Raw genomic sequence first — 21,749 nt, 5'->3', positions numbered from 1 at the left:
ATCAGTAACAGTATGGGAAGGAAGAAGCTGTGAAGGAGTAGGGTTCTTATATGTGATTGAAGTGAAGTTGGTATCAATGTAAAACATTGTTATAACTTTAGGATGTTGCCTATACTTATGATAGCTATAAAGAAAATACCAATGAAACATGCACAAAGGAAAATAAGAAGTGATTCAAGGCAGGGCACAGTGGCTCATGCCCGTAATACCAGCACCTCCAGAGGCTGAGGCGGGTGGATCATGAGGTCAAGAGATCAAGACCATTCTGGCCAACATGGTGAAATCCCATCTCTACTAAAAATACAAAAAAAAATTAGTTGGGCGTGGTGGCATGTGCCTGTAGTCCCAGCTACTCAGGAGGCTGAGGCAGCAGAATTGCTTGAACCCAGGAGGTAGAGGTCTTGTAGTAGGCTGAGATTACGCCACTGCACTCCAGCCTGGGCGACACAGTGAGACTCCATCTCAAAAAAAAAAAAAAAAAAAAAAAAGAAGAAGTGATTCAAAATGTATCACTACAAAAAAAGACCTCAACACAAAGGACAATAGTAATGAAGGAAATGAGGGGAAAAAACACAATAGGACATACAAAACACAAATTTAAAATGGTAATCCTTACCTGTGTATAATTAGTTTAAGTGAAATTAATGAAACTTCCCAATAAAAAGATGTAGTTTGTCAAAATGATTGAAAGACAGTATCTAATTATATGCTCTGCACATTAGAACTAATGACATGCATAGATGAAAGGCAAATGATGGAGAAAGGTATTCCATGTAAAAAAAGTAACAGTGCAGGTAGCTATACTAACAGCAGATAAATTAGATTTTAAGTCAAAAACTGTTAAACGAGACATTAATATTGCTAAAAGGTTCATTTCACTAAGATGAAACACTTATATATGCACCAAATGTCAGAGTTCTGAAATATAAAATATAAATACTGGCCGGGCGCGGTGGCTCAAGCCTGTAATCCCAGCACTTTGGGAGGCTGAGACGGGCGGATCACGAGGTCAGGAGATCGAGACCATCCTGGCCGACACGGTGAAACCCCGTCTCTACTAAAAAATACAGAAAACTAGCTGGGCGAGGTGGCGGGCGCCTGTAGTCCCAGCTACTCGGGAGGCTGAGGCAGGAGAATGGCGTGAACCCGGGAGGCGGAGCTTGCAGTGAGCTGAGATCCGGCCACTGCACTCCAGCCTGGGCGGCAGAGCGAGACTCCGTCTCAAAAAAAAAAAAAAAAAAAAAAAAAAAAAAAAAAAATATAAATACTGACAGAATTGAAGGGAGAAATATACAGCTCTCCAATAATAGAAAGAGACTCCCTACCTTTCTTTCAAATGCATAGGACACCCAGACAAAAGATAAATAAGGAAACAGATAATTTGAAGAACATTATACATCAATTCAACCTAAGAGACATTTACATAACTCTCCGTCCCTCAACAGAATACACATTTTCTCAACTGCACATGAAACAGTCTTCAAGACAGACCATATATTAGGCCACAAAACAAGTCTTGATAAATGTAAAAGTTTGACACTATAAAAATGTATTTTCCAATTGCAATCTAGATCATAACAAGTAGACATCAATAGCAGTATAAAAAGTGGAAAAAGACTGAGGCGAGAGGACTGCTTGAGTCTAGAAGTTTGAGACCAGCCTGAGCAACATGGTGAGACTCTGTCTCTACCACAAAAAACAAAAACAAAAAGGCCGGGCCGAGGTGGGCAGATCACTCGAGGTCAGGAGTTCAAGACCAGCCTGACCAACATGGTGAAACCCCATCTCTACAAAAAATACAAAATTAGTTGGGCATGGTGGTGCATGCCTATAATCCCAGCTACTTGGGAGGCTGAGGCAGGAAAATCGCTTGAACCTGGGAGGCAGACATTGCACTGAGCCGAGATTGCATCATTGCACTCCAGCCTGGGCAATAAGAGCGACACTCCGTCTCAAAAAAAAAAAAAAAAAAGTATATATTTGCTAGTTTTGTCAGCTGAGAGGGTCAAGAATCAATAACACTAAGGTAGCAGTGATCACACCCAGCACTCAGTTCTTTGTTTCTAACTACATTTTCCACAAATAGGAACCAGAAGTCCTAGGAGAAATATCTGATCTCATGGCTAGGGTAGGGAAAATACCCAATGAACTTGAAAAATACCTAATGAACTTGGAACACACAGCACACAGTATCAGAAAGTAAACCAGTGCACAAGGAGCTCATATCATGATGAACAGGAAGAGCTAGAAGGCAAGAGGGGACTGCTTGAAGAGGATTTTACTGGCAAAATCTGAGACAACCAGAGAATCAAAATAATAACAGTAGTAGATGTGAACTCATTAATATAATAAAAATTCACAAATCCACACTGGTATAAACAAATAAATAATATAGATGGAAAGCTTTTGCTTAGAGCATAATGCCAAGAAATAAACATAGAATAAGTTGGAGTATCTCAATTTTTCACCAGATAGTAGTAACTTTTTAGGGGAAAAATAATTTTAGAGTGCAGAATTCTGGAGAGAAACACCTTAATCAACTGTTCAAGTTTAGCAGCACCATTAATGGATAAAAACTAGTATCTGGTACATCCTGAGATCATGCACTAAGGAGAGGAATTGATCATAATCCAGAAAGACATAATCTTGAATGTTGGAGTCGCTGAAGATCAAAATGTTAAAAATATAACTCTGGAAAAATAATTTCAAATTATGTAGAAGATATTGATTGATTTCATTTCCTTTCTTCCTTTTTTTTTTTTTTTTTCTGAGACAGTCTTGCTCTGTCACTCAGCTGGAGTGCATTTCGCTTCCTTCCTCCCTCCCTTCCATTTATTATTATTATTTTTTTCTGAGACAGTGTCTTGTTCTGTCACCCAGATTGGAGTACAGAGGCGTGATCTTGGTCTCCCAAGTTCAAGTGATTCTTGTACCTCAGCCTCCTGAGTAGCTGGGATTACACGCATGTACCACCATGCCACGCCCAGCTAATTTTTTGTATTTCTAGTAGAGACAGCGTTTCACTATGTTGGCCAGGCTGGTCTCCAGCTCCTGGCCTCAAGTAATCCACTGGCCTTGGCCTTCCAAAGTACTGGGTTTACAAGCGTGAGCCACTGCGCCTGGCCAAGATAGAGCATCTCAATGAATTTTGTCATTTGGAAGGGCAGACTAGAGCAACAATACAGCTGTAACTAGTATAGAAATGGCAGTCAGTCAATTTTCAAAGAAGGGGGATGTATGGCATTGTGTGGTTAGCATAGTAACCTTGTTTTTATGTGTAAACAAAATTGTGAAAATGTATTTTTTTAGTTTATAAAATGAATCTAGAACGTGAGACTTCGTTTTTTAAAAAACAAAAACATAGATTGATGTGTATTAGTCCATTCCCGCATTGCTATAAAGAAATACTTGAGTCTGGGTAATTTATAAAGAGGTTTAATTGGCTAATGCAGGGTCCTGCAGGCTGTAGAGGAAGTATAGCAGCATCAGCTCAGCTTCTGGGGAGGCCTCTGGAAACTTACAATTATGCTGCAAGGCAACTAGGGAGCCAGCACTTCACATGGCCACAGTAGGAGGAAAAGAGCGAGCAGTGAGGTGCTACACAATTTTGAACAACCAGATCTCATGAGAACTCTATCAGGAGAACAGCACTAGGGGGATGGTGCTAAACCATTAGAAACCTCCCCAATGATCCAATCACCTCCTACCAGGCCCCAACTCCAACATTGGGGATCACATTTCAAAGTGAGATTTGGGTGGGGACACAGATCTAAACAATATACATAGGCCAATGTATGTTTATGAGGAGAAAAAAATCTGGTTATCTTTTTTTATTTTTTCCCGAGACGGAGTCTTGCTCTGTCGCCCAGACTGGAGTGCAGTGGCACGATCATCCGCTCACTGCAACCTCCGCCTCTCAGGTTCAAGCGATTCTCCTGTCTCAGTCTCCCGAGTAGCTGGGATTACAGGCACACGCCACCATGCCCCGCTAATTTTTGTATTCTTAGTAGAGATGGGTTTTCACCATATTCTCCTGGCTGCTCTCAAACTCTTGACATTGTGATCCGCCCGCCTCGGCCTCCCAAAGTGCTGGGATTACACGCGTGAGTCACCGCACCCAGCCCCTGGTTATCTTGAAGAAGGATTTTAGATGGGTTGTTTTCTGATTTTGCCTTATTCTATTATTAATTTGTATCAACCAACAGAAGCCAGATTCCAAATTGCTAACTATAATAACGATATTTTAACCAAAAAATATAAAGGGAGAAAATAAAATATTTTCCCTATGTATAAGATCCTTCTTAATGCTACTGCATTAAATAAATCATAGGCATTGGGTGTCTGACATCAATGCCAAGCGCTTCACCAGTTACACTTGCTTTGAAGTACTGGGCAATTTACGGCCTTCTCTGAAATTTGGTGTTTTTACCTCTTCAGTAGACATAATACCACGAAAAGTGTAATGAAGGAAGATAGCTTTTCCATGAGGAGGAGGCTTCCCCACTGGCCCTTTCCTGCCAAACCAGTGGTACCACAGCGTCCAGAGTAGGGCCTGGCGCCTCTGTTCTTCATTGCCTCTCCCAAATCATTGTACTTTGCTCATTCTTTAAACTTTTAGTTTTAGCCTTATATTATCAGTTTATAGTAATCAATCATCAATCATCTACTGACCCCTAAAAAGTCATTCCTCGTTTATTCCTTGAAGATTGGATCTCCTCGCTTTCCAATAACGCTCCTGTAGTCCTGGGAGGAGTTTAGACTTCAGGAATTCCTGTCTGTTCAGTATTTTCGCTCAAGGACTCAGGGAGAGGGAAGGACGATCCTCAGGGTCACAGTCCACATTCCCTACTAGGCGCTCAGAGATATAGGATTCGTTCCCCATGGGCATTGCGGAAATCGTAGTCAAGGATCACCGCGGAGTCCCAGCGCTTTCCCTGAAGGGTGAGATTCTGAACGTTTTTCCCTCAGCGTTCTGAGCGCAGTCCAAACGTTCAGTGGAGTCGTGGTCATTTTGGCTCACGCGGGCGGGTCCGGGGGATTCTGGGAAATGTAGTCCCGACAATCAGTGGAGTCGCGGGCACTTCCGCTCCGGGGAAGAGGGAGCGGTTGGCGCGGCGCATTACAGCGTAGTTTGTTCCAGTTCCGCGACTTGCGGGCCATTTATACTGTCAGGGTCTTAAGCTTGGGGCTTGCTGGGACTTGGTGATCCGGTTATGGGAAAAAAAGCCTCGTCGGAGAGCAAAGGTTTGGAGGAACGAGGGCGGCGGCTTTTGTTGTGTCAGCGGAGCCTTCTTGGGCTGGGGCTCTCCTCGCGTTTCGGGGCGGGAGGCGGGGGGCATTGGGACTTGGTTGGGTGGCGTCTCGCCTGGTTTCAGCGTTTCCGGGGCTCTGAGCTCGCCCAGTCCGCCTCCCTGCACTCCAGGCGCATGGTCACTTTTTTACAGTGCAAGGTTGGCTTCTTAATCTCCCTGGGCCTCTGCTTGCTGTTCTTTAAAATGGGGACGTTAGGACCATCCTTGTAGAATCGTTTTGGTAACTGGAATAGGTTACACAACACAAGCAGTCCCTGTCACTTGGTGAGTGGTGGTTTCTTGTTAATTTCCCACGAAACCTGTCAGGTCCCCGGGTGGGGTCAGAGCCCCAGCCCTTGTCTCTGATCCCTGCAGGACGCTGGACGATCCCGGACGCCTTCTGACCTCTTTTTAGGAAGGCGAGGGTTGCGTCCACTTCCACGAAGGGAGGGGAGCATTTAACTTTTCTCGGGGACAGCGACCCAGTCAGGGTGTTTTCACAGCTTTCTCCTTCCCCAGCCTGAAAAAGGACTGCGCGGACTGACTTCTTGGCTACAGAAAGCAAAACTCCACGTGAGTGTGACTTGTCATTTTTTTTTACAGAGACTGTGTCTTTGTAGCATGTGTAATAGGGTATGGGCATTTATAATAATTAAGCCTTAATTGCTAACTTCAATTCTAGGGTCTTTATACAATTAGAACGTTTAAGTCGCAGCGTGACTGTGGAGAGGTACTGGTCATCCAAGTAGTAAGAGATGAAGCTGAGGTTGGAACCTAGGCACTCAGGGTCAGAGCCCGAGTTGATCATCTCTTGGATATATTCTCATTAAGGCAGAGGAACTAGCTGGACTCAGGTGGGGAAAGTAAGTTAGAACTTGATTAAAGGACCTTAAGAGCAAGGCTAATTGGCTTGGAGTTTTCTCAGTTTTTAAAAACTGTCAACTATTTTGTGTCATTTATTACAAATATTTCACATTCTAATAGAACCATATCACTGTGGAGCATTCAGAAATTACAGAAATATGAAGATACAAAAATTTTAATTACCTATGAAACCAGGATGTAAAGATAGTAATGGTTAAATTTCTAATACGTTTGGTTTTCGTGGTTCTATGTTTATATTTATTTACTTATGTTTTACAACATTTTTATTATACATTTCTCAGTGTTTTTCTACTTATCTGCTTATCCATGGAAATTTCCAAATACGGAGATAATAAACTAGCAACCTGCTGTGTTCTATCATGCTCATTCTTATTCTTCTCATTATTATTACTCCTGTGACTATTTCCCGATCTTTTTTTTTTTTTTTTTTGAGACGGAGTCTCGCTCTGTCGCCCAGGCTGGAGTGCAGTGGTCGGATCTCAGCTCACTACAAGCTCCGCCTCCCGGGTTTACGCCATTCTCCTGCCTCAGCCTCCCAAGTAGCTGGGACTACAGGCGCCCGCCACCTCGCCCGGCTAATTTTTTTGTATTTTTTAGTAGAGACGGGGTTTCACCGTGTTAGCCAGGATGGACTCGATCTCCTGACCTCGTGATCCACCCGTCTCGACCTCCCAAAGTGCTGGGATTACAGACTTGAGCCACCGCGCCCGGCCTATTTCCCGATTTTAAAAAAACTTTAGTACAGTAATTATACAATCTTCAGTATATAGAAAAGTTGCAAAAATGGCATAAGAGGGCAGGGCATGGTGGGTCAGGCCTGAATCCTGAGTTATGGAACCAAGGCACCCGGGGTCAGAGCCCGAGTAATCCCAGCACTTTGGGAGGCCAAGGCCGGTGGATCACTTGAGGCCAGGACTTCGAGACCCACCTGGCCAACATGGCAAAAACCCGTGTCTCTACTAAAGATACAAAAATTAGCTGCATGTGGTGGTGCACGCCTGCAGTCCCAGCTACTCTGGTGGCTGAGGCATGAGAATTGCTTGAACCCAGGAGGAGGAGGTTGCAGTGAGCTAAGATTGCACCACTGCACTCCAGCCTGGGTAACAAGAGCAAAACTCCATCTCAAATAAATAAAATAAAATAAAATTAATTTTTATGGGTAGATATACTTGTTAGCAGGCATCATACTGTAAAGACCAGCATCCCCTGTTCCCCTGTTTGCTTATTCATTCATTCAGAAGTAAATATTCTATCAATATGGACTCAGAACTCAGTCTTGTTAAATGACATGTAGATTAATAATTTTTTTCCAACTTTATTGAGGTGCATTTTACATGTCAGAATTCACCCATTTCAAGTGTACAATTCAGTAATCTTCAGGAACTTTGCTGAATGTAGTAATTGTCATCATAATTTAGTTTAGATCATTTTCATCCCCCAATTGGACTCCTCTTGCCCATTTACATTTAATCCCCCTTCTTACCCCAAATCCCCATCAACAAGTAACCTACTTTCTTTTTATATACATTTGTCTGTTCTGGACGTTTCATATACATGAAATCATACAATCTGTGGTTTTGTGTGCCTGGCTTCTTTGACTCAGCATAGTGTTTCCAAGGTTCATGCATGTTGTAGTGTGAGTCAGTACTTCATTCCTCTTAATTTCCAAGTAAGATTCCATTGTATGGATATGCCAGGATTTGTCTATCCATTTTTCCATAGGAGGGCATTTTGGTTGTGTGCAGTTTGGGATTATTATGAATAATGCTGCTGTGGACATTCATGTGCTAATTCACAATACACTTCTGTGTTGGTGGGAACATCCCTGGCCACACTTTCATGTCTCTTTTCATATCTTCCATAGTGTTCCAGGCACGATTCTGCCTTCTCTCAAATGGCATAACTCTGGACTCTGCAAATTTCCAGAAACAGGAGGAAAAATGACCACATTCAAGGTGAATAAGGCTTGTCTCTCTTGCTGTTAAAATTCCATCTCACTATTCACATTGTCATGTCACCTGAGGAAGACTCAAGAACAACAGGCATTTGAGGACCTGTTTATGCTAAGTGCGTCCTTCTGCCTTTTGAGTTGACTTTGTTTTTAGATGTTGTTTATTTTATTATTTCAGTCGACCTTCTGTATCTGTGGGTTTCACATCTGGGGTTTTGCATCTTTGAATTTTGCATCTGTGAATTCAACCAACCACAGATTGAAACCTGAGTACACGTAAGGCTGACCATACGTATTTTCCTTTTGTGGTTGATTGAGTCTGCAGATGTGGAACCCATGGATGTGGAGGGCTGACTGTAGTACAAACACTATTTTAGGTAAGGGACTTGAGCATCCACAAATTATGGTATCCTCAGGGGTCCTTGAACCAATTCCCCAAGCATATTGAGGGACAACTGTATTTATTTTATGGAGTACAAAAATTAGTGGGAATGAACAGTTCTCTTGCTTTACTTCTCTGCTTACATATTAGCGGTTTTTATTTTCTTAGAGTCTTTTCCTAATGTGCATTCATAACTATATTGGTATTCATGATATATATCTCATTTTTTGTTGTTATTTTTTCCTTAAGTACTAAATAATGTTCATTTTTTGAGGTTATGCCATATTCCCATTTAATTAATGTGTCTTTTTATTTTTGACTACTTTCCACTCATGGACATTTAGGTGATTTAAGAATTTTATTGTTTTAAATAACACTGCAATGACAATTTTCCTACATGACCATTTCCTCAAAAATCAATTCTGAAAACTTTCTGCTGATTTTTTTGTCACTGCAACTTCCACCTCCTGGGTTCAAGCGATTCTCCTGCCTCAGCCTCCCGAGTAGCTGGGATTACAGGCGTGTGCCACCATGCCCAGCTAATTTTGTATTTTTAGTAGAGATGGAGTTCCTCCATGTTAGTGAGGCTAGTCTCAAACTCCCAACCTCAGGTGATCCGCCCGCCTTGGCCTCCCAAAGTGCCGGGATTACAGGCATGAACCACTGTGCCTGGCTGTAGATAGAATATTCTAACATGGCACAGCACAACAGGCTATAATGGTACTTCACACAAATAATATTGTTGGAGTTTTCATATAGGAAGAGCTAGATTCTGTGTTCTCTGTGCCTCAATCATACTTTGTATGTATTTTATTTACTAGTGTCTTATTGCCTTTATAAAGTAACCATTTTGACCAAAGTAGTAGGTAATAACCTTCATTTAAAATGTCCAGTGATACTGAAGATTTGCCAGTCACTTGTGTTCTGTTACTGCATTTACTCAGAGCAGCAGAATGAGGAGGTTCCTGGTCTCTTCTTCCTCTTAAACAGGTGAAATATGAGAAACCTGCTCAGATTGGCATAGGAAGTCAGGGGTCAGAAACATTAGCCATTCCATTCAAGTGAAAGTGAGAGACAAAAAGAAACAAATATTTCTCAATTGAATGACCCATGGTGTGGATGTCTGGAGTGCCCTGTTGGGTGATGACATCCACAGGTAGTGGGGGACCTCTTGTCTTCCTAACGTGGTGGCACTGTCCTAACATGGTGGCAAAACTCTGTCTCAAAAAAAAAAAAAAGAAAAAGAAAGACCTACATGAAATGATGTTCTTTGCTGGATTGGTTATAATGAGAACAATATTGAAAATTAAATATTCATTATTTAGAACAGGTAGATGCAGATCATCAGTTCCCTTGAACAATATGCAGTCATGAAATGAGGTGAAATAGATGATGACAACAGTAATAAATAATAGCTAATGTTTCTCAGGCACTTAGTCTGTGCCATACACTATTTCAAATGCTATTTGTAGTCTCTTGTTCAATGTTTGAAAGAACTCTGACATATAAGAACTATCACACCGAGATGAAACTAGGTGAGCTTATCCAAGGTCACACAACTTTGAAGGGTACCCTTGTGTGCACTGAGGCATGATGGCTCCAGATCATGACACTGAATGCTGCAGGTAATGATGGTGCTGTGTGCCCTGGGTGTACAGAAGGAAAACTACATAGCAGTTTCAGATACGTTACCAAAAGCTTGTTAGTTTGGCAGACTTTAATGAAAAGGGATAGCATCCAGGGTTCCTATGTGAGAGAGGAGGAAGGTGGGTGTTATCATGTATGTTGGTTCTGACTTGCTAAATGTTTCTGGGGCATTTGGTAATATTTACCAAAAGCTGAAACCTGTATGGCTCAGGATGCATCATTTAGAGTTCTAGATGGTTACTTACAAATAGACTCAGTGAAGCCACAAAGGAAATGTCGAAGGCTATTGTAACTGATGTATTTTTACTGATGCTAAGGAGAATCAAAGTGTGGCATTGATAAGATGGAAGGAGAAGGGCTGAGAAATCTACACATTAAGTCTCTGAAAATCAGGACCAGCTTCCCCCACATACTCTCCACTTTCTCAGTGCTGTTTCTTTTCAAGAGGTTATTAATAAGGCTGAAGTGAGGTGTGTTTAATGTTATAGGAGGGACTGACCTTCAAGGATGTGGCAGTGGTCTTCACTGAGGAGGAGCTGGGGCTGCTGGACCCTGTCCAGAGAAATCTGTACCGAGATGTGATGCTGGAGAACTTCAGGAACCTCCTGTCAGTGGGTGAGGACATGAGCCTTCTGACACTCAATGTCAGTCTCCTGGAGTGATTTTGTGTCTTCACGGGTTCAGCACTTTGGAGGTCTTCAATTAGTTGCCTGCATTTGTGGACCTGACTTTCCTATCAGTAGTTTTAGTGAAATAAAAGAGATAGAAAATATTAGAGTTCGTTAAAAGAGGTGGAATACATAGCAAATAAAACTGGTAAATCACATGAGTGGTGTGAGAACCTGTGGGAGGAGATTTATTGAAAATAGGTGGGGGCCAAGCACAGTGGCTCACACCTGTAATCCCAGCACTTTGGGGGGCTGAGGTAGGTGGATCACCTGAGATTGGGAGTTCGAGACCAGCCTGGCCAACATGATGAAACTCCATCTCTACCAAAAAATAAAAAAATACAAAAATTAACCACGTGTTGTGGTGCATGCCTCTTATCCCACCTACTTGGGAGGCTGAGGCATGAGAATTGCTTGAACCCAGGAGGCAGAGGTTGTAGTGAGCCTAGATCACGCCACTGCACTCCAGCCTGGGTGACAGAGTGAGACTGTCTCAAAAAAAAAAGAAGACATTAGTTAGAGATGTAAGTTTAGTAACGCACCAAGATGTAACAGTTTTTCTATTGTTTGAGGTAACACCCAGAGTTTTTTGTTTTATTTTTAAGAAGATTAATGAGTGCAGACAGAAAGGTGAGGTTGGAGTAAAAGTTTAATAAGCAAAAGAAGAAAGCTTTTTGCCAGCAGAGAGGGGGACCCAAACAGGGTTCCCCCTATGAGGCAGGGGTGGGGGGTTTTTATGGACTGTGAAGGGGAAAGAATGTGCTGTTTGTGGGCTATTTTGGAGAAAGTGTGACTTAGCTTGGCCCCGGGACCTTGGCCTGGAACCAATCAGGTTGAAGTGAAGATTTATAGAGGCCGGACTTATAGTTTGAACAAAAGAAAGTAGAGTGCCCACTGGAACCCACTAGAGCGCACTGTACCCATGCCCACAAAAGGAGAAGAAACTTTCCTGGGAGCCTGCTGACTACAAAGGACAAAGGCATTCTTATGCCAGGCCTTCCTCCTTTATCTGAGTGAGCTGGAGGTTTGTATAAGTTTTTATCCAAATGGGCTGGAGGTTTTTCTATCTGTGCAGCCGTGGGCATGTCTCCAGGCACAACACCCTGTGCTAGCTCTCTTATTGGTGCCTGCAGCTTAAATTTTTTTTCCAGGCTGCTTTTTATGTTTTATAAAAATAAGGCACTAACCCATGGGTCAGGAGCTCTCCAAAGACCCTTCCCTTGCTGTCTACCTAAGGCAAGCGAACTAACTCCTTTCAGAAATAGGTTTTTATAGCACGTATTTGTGTATATGTTTCTGGATCTTGAAATACTGATACTACTTCATTAGGTGTTTCTAAAAGTGTTTGAAAACCCTTCTTTTGATTGATTGATCAGTATACAGTAGTAATTCAAATTGCCAGTAAGTTCAGTTGTACCTTTAGTGTGTTTGTTTTAAACATGTGACTTTGCATGTTCTAGGGCATCACCCCTTCAAACATGATGTATTCCCTTTAGAAAAGGAAAAAAAGCTTGGTATGATGAAGACAGCAACTCAAAGAAAAGGGAAATCAGGTAAGAACCAAGTAGCTGAGAGTCCTTGTACGTGATTGTCCATCTGTTGTACTTCTGTCCCCTGCTGTTGCTGTCATCTGGTCCAAATTGCCAAACCTCTGTCCTGGATGATTGCAGCAGCCTTTGTACTGGGCGCACTGCTTCCACCCTTAATAGTATAAAGTATGTTCTCCTACAGGCTGTTCTCCATGTCGCAGCTAAAGTGATCCTTTGGAAATGTAAGTCAAATTGCCATTCTTCTGCTTAAGACCTTGTACAGGGCTGGGCATGGTGGCTCACGCCTGTAATCCCAGCACTTTGGGGGGCCAAGACCGGAGGATCACCTGAGGTCAGGAGTTTGAGACCAGCCTGGCCAACATGGTAAAACCTCATCTCTACTAAAAATACAAAAATTAGCCAAGCGTGGGGGCGAGCGCCTGTAGTCCCAGCTACTTGGGCAGCTTAGGCAGGAGGCAGAGGTTGCAGTGAGCCGAGATCACACCACTACACTCCAGCCTGGGCAATAGAGCGACACTCCATCTAAAAAAAAAATAAAGACTCTGAATGGCTTCTTATTTTTCTTAAAGTTGAAGACTCTTAAAGGAGCTTATAGAGTCCTACGTGGTCTGCTGTTCATCTTCCTCTGCCTCACTGACTACATCTCCTGTATTCTACCTCTTGCTCCATCTTTTCCAGCCACATCATCCTCCCTGCTGTTTCCCAGACCTGCTAAGGACACTGCTTGCTCTGTCGCCCAGGCTGGAGTGCAGCGGTGCAATCTCAGCTCACTGCAACCTCTGCCTCCCAGGTTCAAGCGATTCTCCTGCCTCAGCCTCCCAGGTAGCTGGGATTACAGATGCCTGTAACCACGCCCGGCTGATTTTTGTATTTTTTGTAGAGACAGGGTTTCACTGTGTTGGCCAGTCTGGTCTCCTGAACTCAAGTAATCTGCCTGCCTCAGCCTCCCAAAGTGCTGGGATTACAGGCATGAGCCACCGTGCCCAACCTGGACACTGTATTCTTACTGCTCTCATGACATATTACCCCAAACTGAGTGGATTAAATGATAAAAATGTATTGTCTTTCAGTTCTTTGTTTGAAGTCCAACATGGGTCTCACTAGGCTGAAATCAAGCTGTCAGCAGGTCCGTTTCTTCCCGAAGGCTCTAGGGAGGGAGAATCTGTATCCTTACCTTGTCAGTGTGTAGGGGCTGCCAAAAAATTTCATAGCTTGTGACCTCTTCACAGCCCAGCAACATTGCTTCTCTGATCATTCTTCCATAGTCACATTTCCCTTTTATTCTCTCTTTATCCTTTTTCCACTGTATAAGGACCTTCTAATTGCATTGGGCGCACTTGGATAATAGAGAATTGCCTTCTATTTTTAGTTCAGCTGATTTGCAACCTTAATTCCCTCTGCAACCTTAATTACCCTTTGTCATAACCTGACATATTCTTAGGATGAGAATTAGAACGTGAATTCTTTGGGGGGTGATTATTCTGCCAACTACAGATACTTCTGCCTCAAAGCCCTTATTTGCCCTTGCCTTTGCCTGGAAAAACTCACCTACAATCCTCTCGGCCCCTCTCTTAGTTCATCCTGGTCTCTGCTGTTTTAATTTCACAGTGGAGGCCTTTTCTGACGACCTTACTGGAAATGCCATCCTTTACTCTCTGCCCTGCCTTCTCTTGTGTCTCATAGACTTTGGTTTACTTGCTTGTCCCCTCTTTCTCCCCACTGGAATATAATCTCCAAGAGTGGAGGAATTTTTTTGTTTGTTTATTACTCTACCATTGGTGCCTAAATAATTCTGTTACATGGCAGATATCTGTTAATATAATTATTTGTTGGTGTAATGAAGGCGTTATGGATGGATGCGACCTCACTCTAGGGGTCTTGCAGCTCGGACAGGTCATACACAAACCAGAGTGAATGAAGGGGGTTGCAGAACATTATTTGTTTTCTGATGGCTGCACATCCGGTTTCTTCTGCCTTAGGTGCCCTTCACATGAATGTTTGTGTGTGCACTTGAACCTCATCCCATGAAAACTTACAAGCATCGTGTTTGTGACCACACTGAGTAACAAGCCTTCCCGTTGGCTTTCCTGGAGGCTTTCATAGTATGGAACACATTCATTTCTGGGAAGGAATAATCTTCGAATGAAGATTCTGATGTCTACTTCTGAGACAGCTCACCACACAAGAAGATAATTATTTCCTAAGGTGTCAGATAGTAACTAGGTTGCAAACTGCTTTCCTTTCAACAGACTGCCCATCTGAACCTCATTTGCTTGTTCCAAAGTGCCCATCCACATCACTGCCGCCAGGTTTCACCTCCCCTATGCCAGAGGTGGAAGATTTGAGTGGCAAAAGTGACACAGTTGAATGTTGCCTAACTCTCTGGTTCAAAAATATGCTATGCTTTTATTTTCTACAAATGTAGTAGCCACTAAGCATATGCTAAAGAATATAGATGTCATACATTTTTTCCTTTATTTTTATAAAGACCTGGCTTTTATTTTCAACTAGTTGACATTATAACTTGGGAAAAATGAAGAAACTTCTTGCTCAAAATTGTCACATTATCAGAGAGACTTGTCCCCCTCCAAAAACTATTTTTAAGGGTTAGTTTGTTAAATATAATCATATATTCATCATATATATACACACATGTGTATATATATATAATATACCAAGAGTTACATACTCTCCTATGAATATTTTTCCAAGGTGTCGCGGTTGGAAATTATCTTTTCATTTGAAGCAGTTTGTTTAATTCAGGACCAGGTAAGTTCTAGAACCAAAGTTTTCCAGCTCTTTTGAGCATAAGCCATAGCAAGAAATGCATCTTTCATGGAAACTAGAGAAATGAAACAAACATTTCATGTCTGTATCGATTGACATTATAGCTTTAGTAGGCATTATACATAAGGACCCCTTTCCTGTTGGTGTTAATACTCTGATAGTTTCTATCCTGGTTCTTTTTTTCTGATTGCTTATTACAAGCTCTTAAGTTTATTTCACAGCTCACTAAAGGGCTACAGTTTTTAATTTGAAAAACTGTTGTGAAAGGCCCAACTTACCTACATTGAGAGCTTCAGAAGGAACCAGTGTATAGGGCTTCCTGCTTTCTTTTCATCCCAAGTGATTCCTGCCACCTTCAAATTTTCTTATTAGCCTCACCCTGAATGTGCCTGTCTCTTATACAGCTTTTCAACTTCTCTGAAAAATTACAATTTTCTATTCTTTTCCTATTTCAAATAACTTATTTGGAAAAGATGTTTAAATTCTGGCAAAAAAAGAGTCAAGGCCGGGCGCGGTGGCTCACGCCTGTAATCCCAGCACTTTGGGAGGCCGAGGCGGGCGGATCACAAGGTCAGGAGATCGAGACCACGGTGAAACCTCGTCTCTACTAAAAATACAAAAAATTAGCCGGGCGCGGTTGTGGGCGCCTGTAGTCCCAGCTACTTGGGAGGCTGAGGCAGGAGAATGGCGGGAACCCGGGAGGCGGAGCTTGCAGTGAGCTGAGATCCGGCCACTGCACTCCAGCCTGGGCGACAGAGCGAGACTCCGTCTCAAAAAAAAAAAAAAAAAAAAAAGAGTCAAGCTGGGGTTCATTTATTCATTTGACATGCATTTATTGAGCATTCACTGTGACAAGCACAGTTCTGGACAATGGTTAGAAAGTAGGAAAGTGTAAAATGAGTATTATGTCAAAATTAGAAAATGCTTCCCTCATTGATGCTGCATTGTGGTGGGAAGGACATACATTAAACAACCAGTAACTTAGTGTGCCCAGTGGTTAAAAGTGCTGTGAAGAACATAGACAAATTCAAGTTGCCAAAGGTGAATAGGGTGAAGACAGCATTCATTATTTTTCAATGGGTAATAAAACAAGCCTCATTGGTGAGCTGACATTGAGCAGAGACCTACAAGATGTGAGGAACCGTCCATCTCGCTATCTGGGAAGAGTTCCTGCCTGAATATAACTCCTGCTGTGGGGGCGGCTTTCAAAGTTTACACTGTGACATCATCTTTTTCTTTTCTCTGTCTCCATATCAGTTGTGAAATATTGGAGTCTACTTCTTTTTCACTTCTTTTTTTTTTTCTGGAGGTCTGAATTACTGCCAGATTTTAGAATAATATATGTTATCAGTTCAACTTTCTTTCCTTTTAGTCCTCATGTAGGAAACTTGCTGACAGAAGCTAAAGTTTCACCATCTGCTTATCTGCTTATATTTTAGTCAGTATGTGGTTAGATACTTGCTCCCAGCCTGCAAGTCATGTTAACCATTCCAGTCACCTGGACATTGAAGTAACTTTCCAATAAAATGACCCAAGGCAGAGTTATATAGACTCCATTTAACAAATGTCTACTGATACAGTAGACTTTTTTTTTTTTTTTTTTTTTTTTGAGACAAAGTCTCACTCTGTCACTCAGGCTGAAGTGCAGTGATAAAATCATGGCTCACTGCAGCTTCTAACTTCTGAGTTCAAGTGATCCTCCATCTCAGCCTCCCAAATAGTGGGAACTACAGGTGCGTGCCACCACATCTGGCCAATTTTTTAAAAAGTTTTTTTGTAGGGACAGAGTCTTGCTGTGTTGCCCAGGCTGGTTTTGAACTCCGGGGCTCAAGTGATCCTCCGGTTTCAGCCTCCCAAAGTGCTTGCATTACAGGTGTGAGCCACTGCACCCTGCCAAGAGGCAGCTTTTAAATGACTATTCCTGCAGGGAGGGGAGTAAGTTTTTCCCCTGTAAAAATTTTCTTAGAGGTACTTCTTTCCACTAAACTTTTGTGGAAAAGTTCATTTAAAAAATAATTTCCAAATATTTATATGTCTTTGTACAAGATTACACATTTTGGAATATTATTAAGGATAAATAAACCTTTCAGAAGACACATTTTAAATCTAAGTTATATTAGAAGTGGTCAAGAGTTTATAATAGCTGCCAACTCATTTAATGTCTATCAACACAGAAAAATAAGATTAAGTGTATGTGTTATGCAGAATATTCAATAATATGGTTGATCCTTGAACAATATGGGGGTTAGGGACACCAACTCCCCTCACAGTAAAAAATCCATGTATAACTTTTGACTCCCCCATAAAACTTTACTCATAGCCTACTTTGACTGAAAGACCTACTGATAACATAGTCAATTAACACATATTTTTATGTTATAATGTATTATATACTGTATTCTTACCATAAAGGAAGAATTCTTTATTCTTACAATAAAGAGAAGAGAAAATGTTATTAAGAACATTATAAGGAGGAAGAGGAGGGGTTGATCTTGCTGTCTTAGGGATGGCAGAGAGGGAAGAAAATCCATATATAAGTGAACACATGCAATTCAAACCTGTGTTGTTCAAGGTTCAACAGTATTTTGAACATGTAAATATAAATATTTCAGGTTATTTAATAATTTGAATATGTAACATGAACCTAAACTGCAAAGTATTTGATTATTTTCTTACTTTCCCTTGAAGTTCTTGTTGATTCATATTATCTACATTTTTTTAACTTTTAATATTTTTAATAGAGATACATTCTTGCTTTGTCTCAAACCCCTGGCCTCAAACTATCCTTCTGCCCCAGCCTCCCAGAATTCTGGGATATACAGGCATTACCATGCCTGGCCTATGCTTTTTATATTTGTATAATTTACTATTTATTATTCTACACTGACTTTAAAATTGGATGGAAATGGCAGTACTTTAACAATTTGTATCATGTTAAATTTTAAAATTAACTCTGACTTCTGCCTTGTGTCTCACATAGGAGACTTGGTATGGTCTAATGCCTGGTAGATAGCAGCCAATTGGACCACCTCTTGATTTATCTAGGCATGGAAATCAGAGATCATGATACACAGTGGAAAAGACCATTACACAAACTGGACCTTCTCTGGATTTGTTAAAATCCTATGCTCTCACTTAAGTATGACATCTTGAAAACTTTTAACAGAGCTTCCACATCTCTGAATTCTCTGTCTTTACAGCAGACAAGATCCAAAGTGAGATGGAGACTGTTCCAGAAGCAGGACGACATGAAGAGCTTTCCTGGGGGCAAATCTGGAAACAGATTGCATGTGATTTAATCAAGTATGAAGACTCTATGATAAATATTTCTCGGTTCTCCAAACAAGGTGATTTGTCCTGCCAGGTTAGGGCAGGACTGTATACAACTCACACGGGACAGAAACTTTACCAATGTGATAAGTACAAAAAATCCTTCACTGACATCTGCAACTTTGATCTTCATCAACAGTTACACTCAGGAGAGAAATCTCATACATGTGATGAGTGTGGAAAAAGCTTCTGTTACATCTCAGCCCTTCATATTCATCAGAGAGTCCACATGGGAGAGAAACGCTATAAGTGTGACGTGTGTGGTAAGGAATTCAGTCAGAGCTCACATCTGCAAACTCATCAGAGAGTCCACACTGTAGAGAAACCATTCAAATGTGTGGAATGTGGGAAAGGCTTCAGTCGTAGATCAACACTTACTGTGCATTGCAAATTACACTCAGGAGAGAAACCTTACAATTGTGAGGAATGTGGGAGGGCCTTCATACATGCTTCCCATCTTCAGGAACATCAGAGAATCCATACTGGGGAGAAACCATTCAAATGTGATACATGTGGTAAGAACTTCCGTCGTAGATCAGCACTTAATAATCATTGCATGGTCCATACAGGAGAGAAACCATACAAATGTGAGGACTGTGGTAAGTGTTTCACTTGTAGCTCAAACCTTCGTATCCATCAAAGGGTCCACACAGGAGAGAAGCCTTACAAGTGTGAAGAATGTGGAAAGTGCTTTATTCAGCCATCACAATTTCAGGCCCACCAGAGAATCCACACTGGAGAGAAACCATATGTATGTAAAGTGTGTGGTAAGGGTTTCATTTACAGTTCAAGTTTTCAGGCCCATCAGGGAGTCCACACTGGAGAGAAGCCATACAAATGCAATGAGTGTGGGAAGAGCTTCAGAATGAAAATTCATTATCAAGTGCATCTGGTAGTCCACACAGGGGAGAAACCCTATAAATGTGAAGTATGTGGGAAAGCCTTCCGTCAGAGTTCATATCTTAAAATCCATCTGAAAGCACATAGTGTACAGAAACCTTATAAGTGTGAGGAGTGTGGGCAGGGCTTCAATCAGAGCTCACGACTTCAGATTCACCAGCTGATCCATACCGGCGAGAAACCATACAAATGTGAAGAGTGTGGCAAGGGATTTAGTCGTAGAGCAGATCTTAAAATTCACTGTAGGATCCACACAGGAGAGAAACCATATAATTGTGAGGAGTGTGGGAAGGTCTTCAGTCAGGCCTCGCATCTTTTAACCCATCAGAGAGTTCACAGTGGGGAAAAACCATTTAAATGTGAAGAGTGTGGGAAGAGCTTCAGTCGGAGTGCACACCTTCAAGCCCATCAAAAAGTCCACACTGGAGAAAAGCCATACAAATGTGATGAGTGTGGGAAGGGCTTCAAGTGGAGCTTGAACCTTGACATGCATCAGAGGGTACACACAGGAGAAAAACCCTATACATGTGGGGAGTGTGGGAAGCACTTCAGTCAGGCATCAAGTCTTCAACTTCATCAGAGTGTCCACACAGGAGAGAAGCCATACAAATGTGATGTGTGTGGTAAAGTCTTCAGTCGGTCTTCACAACTACAGTATCATAGGCGAGTTCACACTGGGGAGAAACCTTACAAATGTGAGATATGTGGTAAGAGGTTCAGCTGGCGATCAAATCTTGTAAGTCATCACAAAATTCATGCTGCTGGTACATTGTATGAAAATGATGAGAATAATAACATCAGAGAGTTGTCAGAGGAAGGAAGCTCTACAAGGTGATTAAAAACAAACAAAAAAAACTCATGTACAACCTGAATGCCTGTAATCAGATTTCATAGGAGAGAAAAAATTTTCTTTATCAACCTCCTTGAATTTATTCGATTTGTAATGCTTGACATTTCCACCTAGACTTTTTTTTTTTTTTGAAACAGGGTCTCGTTCTGTTGCCCATGCAGGATGCAGTGATGCGATCTCAGCTCACTGCAACCTCCACCTCCTGGGTTCAAGCAATTCTCCTGCCTAAGCCTTCCTGGGTGGTTGGGATTACAGGCGTGCACCACCACGCCTGGCAACTTTTTGTATTTTTAGTAGAGATGGGGTTTCACCATACTGGCCAGGCTGGTCTCAAACTCCTGACCTCATGTGATCCACCCACCTCGGCCTCCCAAAGTGCTGGAATTACAGGTGTGAGCCACTGCCCCGGCCTCCATCTAGACTTTGAAATGATTGCCTTCTAATTACAATAGCATTCTCTTATTTAAAATATTTGTTTTATTTAAGTCAGTGTTTAAGCAATAGCTCAACATATCCCAGTGGTCCAGTGACCACACAGCTGAGAACCCTTGTTAAGTGGTACAGTAAAGAATCTGTCAAAACTTTGACATTTATGACATGTCACCTAGGAAATAGGACTTAGAAAATGAGTTTGACCTGGCTTTAAAAAAGTATACTGATGAAGGTGCCAGAATTGATGTCCATTAGACTGTAAGCTTCATGGGGTCAGGAAGTTTGCTGCTGAATCTATACAATGTTAACATTGACTAGTGCTTGTAGGTGTGCTCAATACTTGTGTGTTAACTGAATCAAAAGGAGTACATGTACAATATTTTAACATTGCATCCAAAGGAAGAAACCTGCAAAATAAAATTATTTGGGGAAATGAACATTGTTGAAATGCAGAAAACCATTGGATACTACAGCCTACAATATTAATATGGTATTACCCTTTTACAGTTGACACCTGTCTTCTCTCTAGTCTCTCCTCTCAAATTTGGTTCTTATTGTTTGAGAGCCTGTCTAGTTTCCCAAGGGTTGTATAAAACATAAGTTGAAGTACCTTTATTTTTAATTTTATTTTTGAGACCAGTCCTCGCTCTGTCATTGAGGCTGGAGTGCAGTGGCATAATCATGGCTCACTGCAGCCTCGTCCTCCCAGGCTCAATCCATCTACCCATCTCACCCTCTGAGTAGCTGGGACCACAAGCACGTGCCACCACTCCCAGCTAATTTTCGATGTTTGGTAGAGAAAGGGTTTCCCCACGTTGCCCAGGCTGGTCTTGAACTCCTGAGCTCAAGCAATCCACCCTCCTTGGCCTCCCAAAGTGTTAGAATTACAGGCGTGAGCCACCACACCTGACCAAGTTGAAGTATCTTGTGATTTTTTCTGACAGTGCAGACTGAAAAAAATTTAACCTGACAACAAGAGATTACTGAATATTACATAATTGAGTTTTTAATCCATTAATGTTAAGGCAGGAGTTTAACACTTTTAAAATGTCAGAAGTAGTTGCCAATGCCAAATT

The 21,749-nt window shown here is 41.7% G+C and overlaps 1 protein-coding gene across 3 annotated transcripts; it reads left to right on the top strand.

The window, feature by feature from the left end:
* Nucleotides 1–5,045: 5,045 nt before the first annotated feature.
* ZNF234 (zinc finger protein 234) lies at nt 5,046–21,110 on the top strand. 3 transcript variants are annotated; one of them, XM_025369316.1, is made up of 6 exons: nt 5,046–5,126; nt 5,811–5,864; nt 8,041–8,131; nt 10,645–10,771; nt 12,285–12,377; nt 18,362–20,226. In XM_025369316.1, exons 3-6 carry the CDS (start codon nt 8,117–8,119, stop codon nt 20,224–20,226), a joined length of 2,100 nt encoding a protein of 699 aa, XP_025225101.1. In that variant the 5' UTR covers nt 5,046–5,126; nt 5,811–5,864; nt 8,041–8,116. The 3 variants fall into 3 exon arrangements, with proteins under 3 accessions (XP_025225101.1, XP_025225100.1, XP_025225102.1); XM_025369315.1 differs by having other exon boundaries at nt 5,118–5,244; nt 18,362–21,110; XM_025369317.1 differs by lacking the exons at nt 5,046–5,126; nt 5,811–5,864 and having other exon boundaries at nt 8,047–8,131; nt 18,362–19,264; nt 19,433–21,110.
* The last annotated feature ends 639 nt before the right edge of the window (nt 21,111–21,749 follow it).

This window comes from Theropithecus gelada, chromosome 19 (assembly GCF_003255815.1).
Source record: "Theropithecus gelada isolate Dixy chromosome 19, Tgel_1.0, whole genome shotgun sequence".
NCBI lineage: Eukaryota > Metazoa > Chordata > Mammalia > Primates > Cercopithecidae > Theropithecus > Theropithecus gelada.
The sequence above is the reverse complement of the archived record's forward strand: the minus strand, read 5'-3'. Positions and strand labels throughout refer to the sequence as shown.